Source organism: Tachypleus tridentatus, chromosome 10 (assembly GCF_004210375.1).
Source record: "Tachypleus tridentatus isolate NWPU-2018 chromosome 10, ASM421037v1, whole genome shotgun sequence".
Lineage (NCBI taxonomy): Eukaryota > Metazoa > Arthropoda > Merostomata > Xiphosura > Limulidae > Tachypleus > Tachypleus tridentatus.
Window position 1 is genome coordinate 84,042,850 of NC_134834.1, and position 14,020 is coordinate 84,056,869.

Consider the following 14,020-nt stretch of genomic DNA (forward strand, 5'->3'; position numbering starts at 1 on the left):
TATTCATAATTCAAAAGTAAATGGAACAGGAGGTTAGACTTGTCCATATGATCTTAGTTTTGTGCAGTCTGTTAGTTCCTTTTATTATGATGTGACATTAACTGTTTTATTTCTTGTTTGCTTTGACACTCATTGTTTACTTGTCAGATAAAACACTGATGTTTAAATATGTACATGTTATTGTCTGTGAACCATTATTAGCTCTTACTTTGTGCAAAGATAAAGCCTAAATCTCTTCTTTACAGTAACTGAGTTTTTTAATTTCATGTTTAATATTACTTGGACATAAAACATCCATCATAGTTCTGTTGTTTTGATTAAGTAATAATTTTATATTAAGTGTCCAAAATAGAACTATTTAAAATGCTTCAATTTCTTGTTTGTAATATAAATCTGAGGAAGTAGCTTAATTCTGCTACTGTAGTTGACTTGCCAATATTTACTCATGGCATATCAAATAAAACAGTCTATTGTCCCTAAAACAATATTATTTTCTTGTTGATGTTAAGTAAACATTAAGGTGAACTTCCAATCTGTAAACATGTAATTTTCAGTGTTCTTTCTCAGGTATTGTGAAAATGGTGTTTATTGATTAAACTTTTTAATAAATATTAGAAAATTAAATGTAAGTAGAAAGAAAGGGAAAATGCATTCAAACAATTTCAAAACTTTAGTTGCTTAAACAAGTCAAGTCGAAGTCAGTCTCTCATTAATTTGCAATAAATGTTATTAATTATTTTCTTTAGTCTAGAGCCTGTTATGCCAGGTCATGAATCTGAGGGCCCATGGTTTGCATATTATTACTGCTTTACACTTTGGGGTTATTAATAGACAATAAAAGTGATGGTCAGGTTCCACTATTTTGTTGGACTAGAGTAGCTCAAGAGTTGGCACTGAGTGCTGTTGACTAGCTGCTCTTTATCTAATCTGCAAGTTTAGTATTAAGGATGGCTAGTGTGAATATCCTTTTACTAGACATCAAACAAAGTTTCTGTTATACTTTAATTACGTGAATTTTTACTTGTAGTTTTTATTTTTGTCCCACAGTTATAATTCATTTATGTCCTTAAACTGTTTCTCATATGGTAAAATCATCTGATATACTAACAGAAGAAGTCACATAATTGAATCCATCTTTTGTGTGTTGTTTCTTTAACCTGTATTGTAAATAAGTGTCAGTTAAATTCTTAAGTATTTACACATGAGGCAATTGCTATACATTTGGTTAGTACTTTACGGCAGGAAGATCTTTTTTTATCTTGTTTGTCATGTGCATTTTCTATCTTTAATATTGGTTTTCTAGGTTTCAGTAATCTAACTTCATTATTTTTATCTCTTTAAAAAACCAAGTGTTTTTAGTTTTCTTTTGTGAAATGTAAGTCAGTCGTTAAACGTATCCTCAAGCTCAATATTTTACATTTGCTATCTCCATTTCTGATCCTCTCTTTTTACCTACATCATATAGTCAGAATTTTAAGTTTCATTAGTATTTTTATTAATAAGTGTTATTCCAATTTTCAAAGTTTAATAAATGAACATTGTTTTTTTTTCTTTATCTTTCCTATTCTTGGTTTTTGCAGTAAGCATTTTTATTCTAAAGCAGACTCTAAACTTCAGATTTTCTCTGACATAGTCTCGTAAACATAATTTTGATAAGCATTTTCACATTTTTCCTGTCGTATTAATTTGTATTTAGACCCTTATATATGTCTTTTCCTAGTAACTTTATTATTGGATAATTATTTCACTTTATGAATAAAAGTATGTCATTTTGCTGTAGAAAAACTAATCTATAATTTTTTTTGTTTAGAAGTGAAACATGTTTTACAAAAGTAATATGGGATTTGACCTTTTCGAAGATGCAAAGCTAAGGACTATAGGCCTGTAAACTAGTTTCACTTTCTGTAATAATAAGTAGAAACATTCCAAAAAGTTGTGAAGGAATAGTAAACAAAATAAACTTTTGTTTGTTATAGAATTATTTCCTGATGATAATAATAAATAACATATTGATATGTCTTGAATACTCTTACAACAGTGGACACTACAGGTCTCTATTCTGTGTACTCAAGACTGGAAGATTGTGAAATAATGTTTCATGTGTCAACAATGTTACCTTATACTCCAAATAACAGACAACAGGTGGGTAAACACATAGTTTTATCATTGTAAACCTGCTGTTTAAATATAATTACTAGCTTAATTTTTGAGTCATTTCATACTATAAGTGTATGATCTAGTGTTATTAATCACAAGACTTCCATTTTAGTCTTTTTAAAATCTGTGTGTATATTTTAATAAAATATGTAAGAAAGTTTTGGTTTTTTCTTACCCAAAATTCTCATTAAATCATGTTAAAAATTATAAAACAAAAAGTTGCCTTTAGTTTGAAAACTGGTTTCTTTAATGATGTGCAAAAATATTTTTGTTTGAAACATGATACGTAAAACAAAAGTTTTAACAAAAAAGATATTCTGCAGTTATTACGAAAAAGACACATTGGGAACGATATTGTGACTATTGTTTTCCAAGAACCTGCTGCCTTGCATTTTACACCAAAGAACATACGTTCCCACTTTCAACATGTCTTCATTGTAGTTCGGGCAATAAATCCATGTACTGAAAACGCACGTTACAGGTAAGAACTTACTATAATAATGAAACTGTAGCAAAGTTGACTGGTTTTAGGCATGATAGTGGTATTCTTGTGTACTCTTAGAAAACGTTTTTTGTTTTTGTGTAGAGCTAACTTTTGTATAGTATTTGGACTTGTTATTAATTTAAAATGACTATTAAAACATGGAAAAGTAGTGATTTCATCATCATTAAATGGTGAAGCCACTTGTACTATATAAATATCTCTATCTTCTTTCAAATTTTAAATGTCACTAATGATCAACACTTTCTGCTGTTCTCAAGTGTGGCTGTCAGTCGTTCTAAAGATGTTCCTGTTTTTGGACCTCCCATACCAGAAGGAGGAACATATCCTAAGTCAAAAGCATTTGCTGATTTCTTACTTGCAAAAGGTAACATTTTACCTCACTTACCCTTGTTGTTACAAGACATATTTAAAAATATACATTATTATATTTTAAATGAATTAATACCACATTGCTGAAGATGGTATCTTGAGAACAGTAAAACATGTATTCTTTGTAAGGCTGATCCCTGTTCTTAAAACTTTTATAGTGCAATTATTTTAACACATTGACTTCCAAGCCTATTTTGATGATACTTTATGGGGTGCCACTAGTCATTTTAGAATTACTTTTTTTAGAAAGTGTGTATATGTAGCTGTTGTGTCCCAGCTAATGAGTGGCCTTTTAAAAATAAAATAGAGCACAACTCTCTGTTTGGTCTTGTGGGTCTTACTAGAAGACTGTCACAACCCATTGGTGGGTTGTGAGAGACCCAACATGTTAATATTGTACTCCTTTTAAAATGTATTTGTATTATTATCTCTTGTTTCTTAGAAAATGTAAAAGATTAAAAAAAATAGTTGAAATTTATAAATGAATTAGAAACTCAATTAATAAGCCATTTTTAAGTGAAAAATACGTAGATTTTATTCTCGGAAAACCAAAGGATATGCTAAGTTAAGATATAACTGTTTAAGACGATGTGGACAAATGTTATCTGTTGGAACCTAATAAGGTATTTTGTTAAATTTAGATATCTATCTTGTTTACAATGGAGGTCTCTATTGATTGTTTTGTTATTTAGTATTGTATTTGTGGAGTAACTAATATTTTGTTTTTTACAGAATTTAAACTGACCTACCAAGTTTCTTGTTTATTATGTTTTTGGCTTTTTGTGGTATAAACATTTTGTATTATTTTGTCAGTGATAAATGCTGAAAATGCTGCCCACCGGTCAGAAAAGTTTGCCACAATGGCACAAAGAACAAGGCATGAATACCTGAAAGACTTAGCAACTAATTATATTACAACCACAACTATTGATTCAGGACCAAAATTTTGTAAGTGTTATACATATTGTTTCATATTTAGAAATGCACTAAAAATAAGCTAAAACTAAGTTTTTCTCTTTTGTTTATCAAATAAAGTTTTGTTGTATTTGTAATACTATTATCATAACTCCAGTTTCATTCTTTCTAACAAATTCTATGCTCCAACTCCAGTTGCACGTATATTTATGTTAAAATTTTTAACTTTGCTATTTAATCCTCACTTTCTTTTATAGTAATGAATATTTTGTTGTTGAGTTTCACCTAAAATCAGATTTTTGTCTGAACTGAAACACCAAACAGGTGTGTTTTTTTGCTATAATTTCAGTTGATTTGTGATCCTTATTCTGTAAGTGAAATAATTTTTCTTTTACCTTTTTCAAGTAATTTCATAGTAGCATGTAGTTCTTTGTTTTAATACTAGATTTCAACTTTAACCACAAATGCTAGTCTAGTTGAAAAAAATAATAAATACAGAAGTATTTCCTCTTATTGCACAGTTGGAAATACCTAAGTTACGCACGCAGAACCAGCTTGTATTAGGTAGCATTGCAGGAATTTGGTGTTATGTTATTAATTTCATTATATTTAGTAGTTATGAACAAAAAAAAATGTTATAATAACTTTTCTTTATTGTGATACTGGGTTTACTTATGATAGTATTGAATTGTATTTCAGTACTCTATAACACCACTTCCAAAACTGAGCCACATATCCACACTTGCCTGTGAAGGTACTTCAGGTGCATGCAAGACATGTCCAAAATTACATCCTATTTAAAAAAAAAATCCTATTTTAAAAAAATACTTTACAGAATGAAAAGTACTTCTCATAAAATTAAACTTTATGAATTAAAATATGTAATTTTGGAATACAGCTTTTCATATACGTTTTTTTTGTTTTCCAAAACAAAACTGCATTGTTAAGTTTGGGTGCCCATGAAAAGCTTTGTAATTAAAATGGGTTCTTAGGTTACTAACGTTTGAAAACTACTGCTCTATAGTTAATTAATTATTTAATTAAAATATGTGATAACATTATTATTGTAAGATAAAGAACTTTGAAATTAATTTCTATCTTATCAGCTATCTTATCATTTGGTGGAAAAAAGAAGGAGCGCATTCGATTAAGATTCATTCCTGATAGTTACATTCAAGGTGCAATATCCTGGCATGTGCAGGTGAGTATTGGATATCATTCCTGATAGTTACATTCAAGGTGCAATATCCTGGCATGTGCAGGTGAGTATTGGATATCATTCCTGATAGTTACATTCAAGGTGCAATATCCTGGCATGTGCAGGTGAGTATTGGATATCATTCCTGATAGTTACATTCAAGGTGCAATATCCTGGCATGTGCAGGTGAGTATTGGATATCATTCCTGACACAGATGTGTTTATAGCACATTCTCACGGTCTGTGTGTGTGTGTGTATATATATATATATATGGGTAAGTAACAGACATTCTTGACAGCTATGTTCAAAGTGAAATATTATGTTATATGCTGGTTAATATTAAAAATCATTTTTGACAGTTAAATTTAGAGGGAGACTTGAAGCACGTATCAGTGAATATTACATATTATGTCTGAAAAGAATTTGTAAGGTGCAGTTTCTGAATTATTTACAGTTATGTTAATTGCAGTTTTGTGGCATTGTTTAGACAATAGCCTTAACCCACACAGTATTGGTACATTCAAAGCATCTCTTGATATATGAATAGTTATTGTAATTTATTCCTTACCATTATGGTCAAGGTGAGATCTTGTAACATTTCCAGCTAAGAACTACAAATAAATCCTAACAACTGCCTGCAGGGTACAATTTCATGATGTGTTGCTACATGTTCATAACATTTACATTTCAGGGGCAAGTTTTTGTGGTTCTTGTGGGTAGATAAGATGGTGTAGTTCCTGCAAAGTTAATTTTAATTGTTTAGGAATGAAACAACAATTGTATGTATGAGAATGTTAGAAGCTATGGAATTTTTAAAGGTACAATTTGTTCTACATTCTTTATCTGGTAAACATTATTTCTGAATGTGATATCTGTATTAAGCAAATTGATATGAATAATGTGTCTACCTAGTAAATGTTTTTGTTATTGCACACCATCAGATTTGTTTTGCAGATATTAAAAAATTAATATAATTATAAATTTATAGTGTTCATATGTTTTTCTATCTTTTTTTTGTGTAATGGAAAGACTGCTAGTACCCATTCAATGTTGTTAAGTAATTTTTTCCAAAGTATCCTTTCTCAAATATTCATTCAAGCCAACTGTTCTTCAAGTTGTCAGAGGTTTGTGATGTTTAGTGAGTTTAAGATTTGATATTTGGAACCTACAGTAATACTGATAATTTGACTGAAAACACAGTGTAGGAATATAATCATTATTACTTATTCCAGTCAGTACAGAATGATCAAAGAAATAAAAACATTAACATAAAGTAAATTAAATGGTCAATAACTGTAGCATTCTAAGATAGGTTTATTTTACAAGTTACACAAACATGTTTGTGAATACACATGCATATCCACATCACTATCTATCTATCTATCCACGTTTACTGTAACCAGCATACACCTTGCTATCAGATTATGCTTGTGTTTATATATATACACAGAAATAAAAATCAGAGAAATTTTACTAAAAATTACTAATAATTATTTTTAGTTAAAAATGAGGTAACTTAAGAACTTGGTGCTACTTTATACAGATGTACACCTTGAGCCACATACAAAAACATGACTGTCACAGTAAACTTAGTATACTGATATGGGTCAATGTTGTGTTAATTAGTGCCTATACCATAGTTGTGGCAGGAATGCTAACTTCAAGAGGTAAGTTTAATCTTACCCCCAGATGGTAGTATTTTATTTCCTTATTTTTTATTTTTATCTTTTGATGTTTATATTATATGAAATTGGGAGGACAGTCACTTTCCCACAACTGTCTGCAGGCAGTGAAGGGTGATACAGATGTTGGACGTTGTGGGCTTGAGCACCCACGTCTCGCTCTCCTAATTTCTAATCTTCTTATGCAAGACTAGCAAATTAGAGAGCAAGACTGATAGACAGTGTATCCCCACCACAATGTGGGTCCTACTTCCATAGTCACCTCCAAAACATAAGATAAATTTTATAATTCCACATTGTAGCTTGTAACCTAGAATCTTTTTTAAAAATATGCAGCATGTTTTGTTTAGTTTTAATGTGTTTTGTTTTGGCTTTAAAAATAATTTTACCTTATTACTTTAAGATAAGATCTTTGTTAAATTGTTGTAACCTGCTTGAAAGAATAATTCCTGTATTATAAATTAAGGAACAAGATGTATTTTGCTTTAAGCTGTAAATTGTGCATGCGTGTTTGTGTAAAATGGACAACCCAAATATGGAACATAATTTTAAAAGTGAACAAGTTGTATACATGGGTATATATCCACATATGTATATATAAGTAACAAACTATTACACAACTGAGTTGTCTCACATAAATATCAGATTTAGGAAATCTTCTGTTTTATTAGTTGCATAATTGTTGTGCTTTAGAATCATCCTATTGTTAAGAGGAATTCCAATTCAGCTCTGTAAACTAATGTACATTCTTCCTGAAAACTTGTATTATGTATAATACTTTGTTTTTTTGGATCTGGAATTTGGTATAGGTATAATAAAATATTGGTAAACCAAAAGACAATACAGAAAATGGTAGCTGAAATTTCATTCTGAAAAATGTAGACTCTGAAGATACTTGCAGATGAATGCATATCTTTTTCACTTAATTTCAAAATAATATTTTTAAATAGGATATCACATTAATGTAGTCATAAACTCCAGATCCTAGTGCTTCTGCCTTAACTTTTTTTTTGAGGCCTAATTCTTAAAGCTAAAAAACTGGAATGAATAAAGTTCATTTATCTGGAGCCTGTGGCCACATCTTTATAATGATTTCTAACCTTCAGTCTACTTGTAAATATTTAATTTCAAATCAGAAGAAGTAATTAGGTTCAGAGTGAGGACTGGTATTATAGAAGATTTCCTCAAGGTTTTTCTACACTCCAGAACATAAAGCACATGTTGTTCCATCTCATTAAGTTTGTGCAACCATGTGTGAAAGTTTCAATTTGGCCCTGACACATTGCTTCACTTCCTTTCTGCAGTTTTTCTGTTGTTGCTTGAAGCAACACTGATAAACAGTTTAGTGATTATCATAATAAGGGTATTATGTCTTTTAAGTCATTTTAATGTGAATGATTAATACATTTGTCTTTACTTGTACTAATACTCTTTGTTCATAATGAGCCAAGTTAAATGTTGAAGTGGGGCACTAAATTGCATCACTTTTTAACACTTGACTTGTTGTATTAATTGTCTATGTTTATAAATAAGATTTAACATAGTGTTTCTTTTGCTAAAGTACAGTATTGCATGAATGTGTTTTAAACAATATTTTTATAATGATAATTAGAAATGTCTGAAAAGTAAGGTGCAGTAATTAGATGTTTATCTGTTGTGAGGTAAATATTATGAGAGCTTTTCTTTCTTAATACATTTCATAAGAAATACAGATGTTTTATTTTTTTTATAAGCACATCTGTGTATGCAAGTAATCTAATCTTGAAAAAAATTCAGACTGTTGGATGATAACAGAATTGGAGGTCATGTAAGTTTGTAAGAGACAAAACAGTGAAAGGGAATGTTCTTTTTTGTTTTAATATTTTTTAGTTTGATTCGTTCGTAAAAGATGTTCCACAGTTAGCATTTGTAAAAATTTCTCTACTTTGTGCTCTATAAACTGTCTCTTGTGCATATGAGTTCCTGTGGCACGTATAATTCAGTGAGAATGTTTGACAAAAAAAGTTACTTGTGAGTATATCAAAACTTTATTGCTGTATGGGAGAGAATTTTTCCTAGATTTTTTTTCTGAATACACTGTGACAGAAATAATTTATATCCAAGTATTCTGTTATATATAAATTTTTATTGTACTTCAGATATCAATATTTGAAAGTGATTGTATTAATTCACATAATTGCCTGTTCCTACTACCTATTATTTACAAATATAGTTTATTATTTTTTTCTTGTAGTTTAATACACTTAAAAATTAATTATCGGGCAATAGATGTGATGCTATATCATGATAAATCTGATGGTGATTTTCATCACATTGTTTTGATTTTTCCAATAAAAAAATGTATTATAACATTCCAGTTTTATGTGTTTGGTTTTAAGTAATAGTAAGTTGAAGTTTTCATTCTTATTTTTTATAGGTTGAAGATCACGGACAATCTCGAATGATAGAGGACTGTCTTCTAGGCATTTCTATTGATACGTTAGTTCTTATTGAAGAAAGTAGTAGAGAAGTCATATTTACATGTCCATGTAGTTCTGTGATTGGCTGGTCTTCACATACTAGCAGGTATACAAAGCTACTAACCATGTATCATTTTGATTTTTAGATTTTATTTTAAAATAAGATATATTGACAAGTATGTTAATGAAAAACTTGAAACATACATGTTACGTGCTTCTCGGTTCAGTGCTAGTAAATACATGCATGCATTCAGTGTAATATATATTACTTAAGTGTAAGTAATACAGATGTATTAAACTGTTTTTCTTTAAAAATAATTTGAAAGAAATTAGAAGATTGTTATAAAAAAAAATAGTTTAAAACCTTTCTCTTGAACACTTCTGGGTCTGCTTGTTGATATCTTATCTTACTCAGTTTGTTTTGTCTTCATTCATTATTGCAGTCAATGATTAAATTTAACAAAATTTCAAACTGTTACATTTTCTACCATATTTTAACAAACTAAGCTTGTGTATTGTGACTATCTGTTAGTTTGTATTATGATTATAAAAAGATGAAAAGTAGTTTACTTCAAATTTTGTATAGAGATTTTTATGAACTTGCAATAATATTGTTATAATGTAATAGATATAGTGTATATGCAACTTAAGAAGAAACTGAGGTCATTTTAAAACTTCTGAAGTATGCCGTTTGTAATGCTCCATTTAAAGTCTAGTATGTGGTGAAAAGCACTAACATTTTTTTGTTTCCAGTTTGAAAATTTTTTACCATCAAGGTGAATGTTTAGTTTTAAGCACCAAAGACCCTGATGTAGATGAAATTCAAGAGATAGTGAGTCGACTGGCTTGTGTGACCCAAGGATGTGAGGTAAGTAACTTTTAAATATTCTGGCATAAAGATATTTTATGGTTTAACATTATGATTGATGAGTACTGTTCAGGTGTTGAATGTATATCAAATTTACATAAATAATTCTTACATTTCAATAATTTTTAACTCAAAAACATATTAGAAGTGATTACATTTTGAAATGTTTACTTGGTCTAATTCAAAAAGAAAAATATTTCTGCTTAGCTCCAAGGAGCCTTGCTTATAAACAAGTTTTCAATTTTTTAAAATACATTTTCTGCATATCTCATGACATGAAGTTTATATTTGCTAGGAGAGTACCATCACTTGAGAAAAAATATTTATTGTTTTGTCTCTCATGTGGTCTTTCACTGATTGTATTAGTACACCCTGTTGTCTCCACAACATGTGATGTGAACAACTGCTGATGAAGTTTGGCTATGAAAATAGTTTAATGCCATTAGATAGAACTGATTGTTAATTATTTATATCAAAGTATGGTTAATAAGGTGGCTTGAAAAGTAATTAGGCTTGTCACTTTTTTGAAAAAATATAATCTCCAACAAGAAAAAACAGTGGAATCTAATGGAAAGTTTAGAAGACTTAGGAATAAACCACAAAGCTGTAAGTTTTTCTATGGTTAATGAAACATCTTATACTACCCTTGAAATGAAGACTTTTATATAGGACTTGTACTAATCCCAAACTGTCGGCATACAATGTGGTTGCAAACATGCAGATCAAATATGGCTGCTTCTGTTGTTAAAATATAGATATAAAATGTGGCTACTTATGCTAAAGTGGAAATATTCAGATGTTGATGATTGTGGTTATGAAGTCTAAACCTAAAATATGGATTTTGTTGTTTCCAAAATGTAAACATACAGATATTGCTGCTGTTGATGCTAAAATGGGAAATACACATGGTGTTGCCTCTGCTAAAATGGAGACATACAGAAGTTGCTGCTACTGGTGATAAAGTGTGAACATGCAGTGCAATTAGCACTAATCTCAAAGTGACATAGTAGTGTAAACATCATAAATCATATAGTATGAACATGTTTGTATGTTACTTCTTCAGTTCTTTAAGCATAGTGTATACTTTCACACAATTTTGGCAGTTTTCAAAACCAAAGGATTGATAAACAGATACACCGTTGTGCAAATTAATTGAAACAAATGGTCATTTTACAATATTTCCAGCATGGTGGCCGGTGTAGGCTCTCTGGACCTGCTGATTTCCTTTAATAGTCATTTTTTTCACACAGACTGCGTCATTAGTTGTGTTTTGCAGTATGGTCGATCTATTTTTGGGATATACGACGAAATTTTGAGGAATATTACGTCATTTGAAATTGCATTAGAAGGGCAAGGAGACCAGTTAAAAAACAATTTCTTACCAATGCAGTGAAGAAATAACGGTATCAATAGGGTCTGAAATACAAGAACTGGACGCAAGAACAATAGAGGAAGGTGTTATTCAGTGATGAGACTCATTTCTTCATACAGGGTCAAAGAAGACTGCATGTTTGCAGATCTCCAGGTGAGAAACTTTGAAAATCTCACATCAGTCAGTTCGTAAAACATCCCTTGAAGATGTTTTGGGGTTTTTTTCAGCTACTGTGGCGTCGGAGGCTTACATATTGTAGAAGGTATGGTGCGAGGACCATAGTACATCGAGGTTTGCAGAGAAGAGTTGTTCCAGAATTGAAAAAGAGATTTCCAAATCCAGATTGTATTTGGCATTTTTCAGCAAGATCTGGCTCCGTGCAACACATCGAAACTTGTGAAGAATTTTTTGACTAAAACGAGAATAAAGATGCTGGACTGGCCTGGAAACTCTCCGGACTTAAATCGTATTGAAAATCTTTGGGCGATTTGTGAAGAAAGACTTTGGTGAAAAGAGGAAAAGACTGTACTACGAAAGATAAGCTAATTGAGGCCATAATTGAGGTGTGGTACCGCGATCCAAAAATTAGTAAAGATTGCAGCCAACTTGTGGACTCGATGCCAAAGCAGGTTAATGATCTTAAAAATAAAAACAGTTATATCATTTATTAATTTGTGAGTAATTTTTGGATTTTTAGAAATAAAACGCAAAAAATTGAAAATATCGTAATTTTCCGCTTTGTTTCAATTAATTTGCACAAGGCTGTATATTGTAATAATTCTGAAATACATTTCTGTTAGAATCTGAAGTGTGCACATCAAAATATGCCTGATACTGATTCTGGATTCTATGGATTTAAATATATTTGCACAAAAATGTTGAACTGTAGATGTGTTAGGTAATGTTAAACATTTTTGTTTGGAGTTTACTTGCAGATTATAAGAACTATTTTATTACAAATTACAGCTCTAACAGTAAAGAAGATTTGTTTTTAGAACAGGTACAGTGCTTTAGTTAGTGGTGCAATCATTCTTAAGTACACAAATTGTTAAATCAACAATCTGACAAGGTATTCAAGTTGTAGAATTGATAGTGGTTACATGTTATGGTAGAAAGATGATTCTTATAATGTCTATGTTATTTGTACTTCCCTCGTATTGAAATTAAGATATGATTAAAACATTTTTTGCTCACAGACTCAGGAACTGATTCTTCGTCGAAACAGTCTTGGACAGTTAGGATTCCATGTACAGTACGAAGGAATTGTGACTGATGTTGAGAGCTATGGATTTGCTTGGCAAGCTGGATTAAGACAAGGTAGTCGACTTGTAGAGGTGAGCCTATATATGCCATTCTGAATAAAAGGATTTACATACTTTAAATTATAGTTTATAATTTGAACATTAAGGAAAGAAAATTTAATGTGGAATGTAAATGTCATATCAGACTTTATTATTACATATTTGCTATGCTAAACATACAAAACTAATGACTTTGTTTATTTGTTAAATATTCACAGAAGCTTTAGTGACTTGCAACTTAAATGAACATGTGGTTTGGTGCCTAGGCTAATAATAGTAAAAGTGGTTTCTGTATTTAAGAAGTGCAGAGTTCCAGAGATGTTATACTATGAATTGCATTGTACTTTAGGATGTTATCATTGTTCCAACGGTTTGATCGCTCATCCTCATAATTCATGTCCTCTTTTATTACTGTTACTAAATTTGTCATGTAATTTTGGACACTGATTTGTTATTTACAGAACAGTACCATCAAATCTTTAATAGTTCCAAATGCTTGTCAGTACCCATTGCTTAATTTTCAGTATATAATATTTATATTTCCATATTTTTCTCATTAATACACTTAAAATATTTTTATAGTTACTAGAATTTTCAAGTAGTATACAGAAATTTCAAGGGTCATTGTAATGATTCAGCAGGGTAAAAAAGAATGTTATGTTAAATAATGAAAGTAAGAAAAAAAAATGTTAGTTATGTATTTTTGTTTTGCTTATTTTCTACCTTTTTTTTTCAAAAAATGTGTTTTGTACACATATGGTAAATACAGACAAACCAGCCAAAAATAAAACAAGAATGTGATATGCTTGTAAGTATTTGTATATGATTTTGCTTGTTCCTCTTTAAACAAGCTCTAAATTTGCTGACATATTACTGTCTCATCTCTTAAATGGTGTCTAGGTATTTGCATTCCTCAGCATTGCTGCATTAGGTGCAATGTTTTGTTGTAAATGAGGATCAGAAATAATATTTTTGTTACAAATTTCAAAGGAGCAAATTTTTTGAATGGATGTGACAAGAATTGTCTGTTGTGAATTGAACAGCTATGTTATTTGGATAATGTTCAAGTTTGGAAAATTTTAAAAAATAATTTTTTAAAATATTTAATATAAACTTGTTACTTGTATAGGGTTGCTGCAATTAAATTCCAGGTTAAGCTCAAATATCATAAAGTAATAAAATTATAGAAAAAA

General features: G+C 30.1%; 1 protein-coding gene across 1 annotated transcript in view; it reads left to right on the forward strand.

The window, feature by feature from the left end:
* The window catches only part of LOC143229749 (signal-induced proliferation-associated 1-like protein 2), a 67,215-nt gene extending 54,316 nt beyond the window's left edge, over positions 1-12,899 (forward strand). The window contains 8 exon segments of the mRNA XM_076462505.1: positions 2,039-2,142; positions 2,481-2,638; positions 2,920-3,026; positions 3,845-3,979; positions 5,053-5,147; positions 9,244-9,392; positions 10,040-10,154; positions 12,723-12,899. Of these exon segments, the coding sequence (XP_076318620.1) occupies positions 2,039-2,142; positions 2,481-2,638; positions 2,920-3,026; positions 3,845-3,979; positions 5,053-5,147; positions 9,244-9,392; positions 10,040-10,154; positions 12,723-12,884 (1,025 nt within the window). The 3' untranslated portion in view covers positions 12,885-12,899.
* Positions 12,900-14,020: the final 1,121 nt, after the last annotated feature.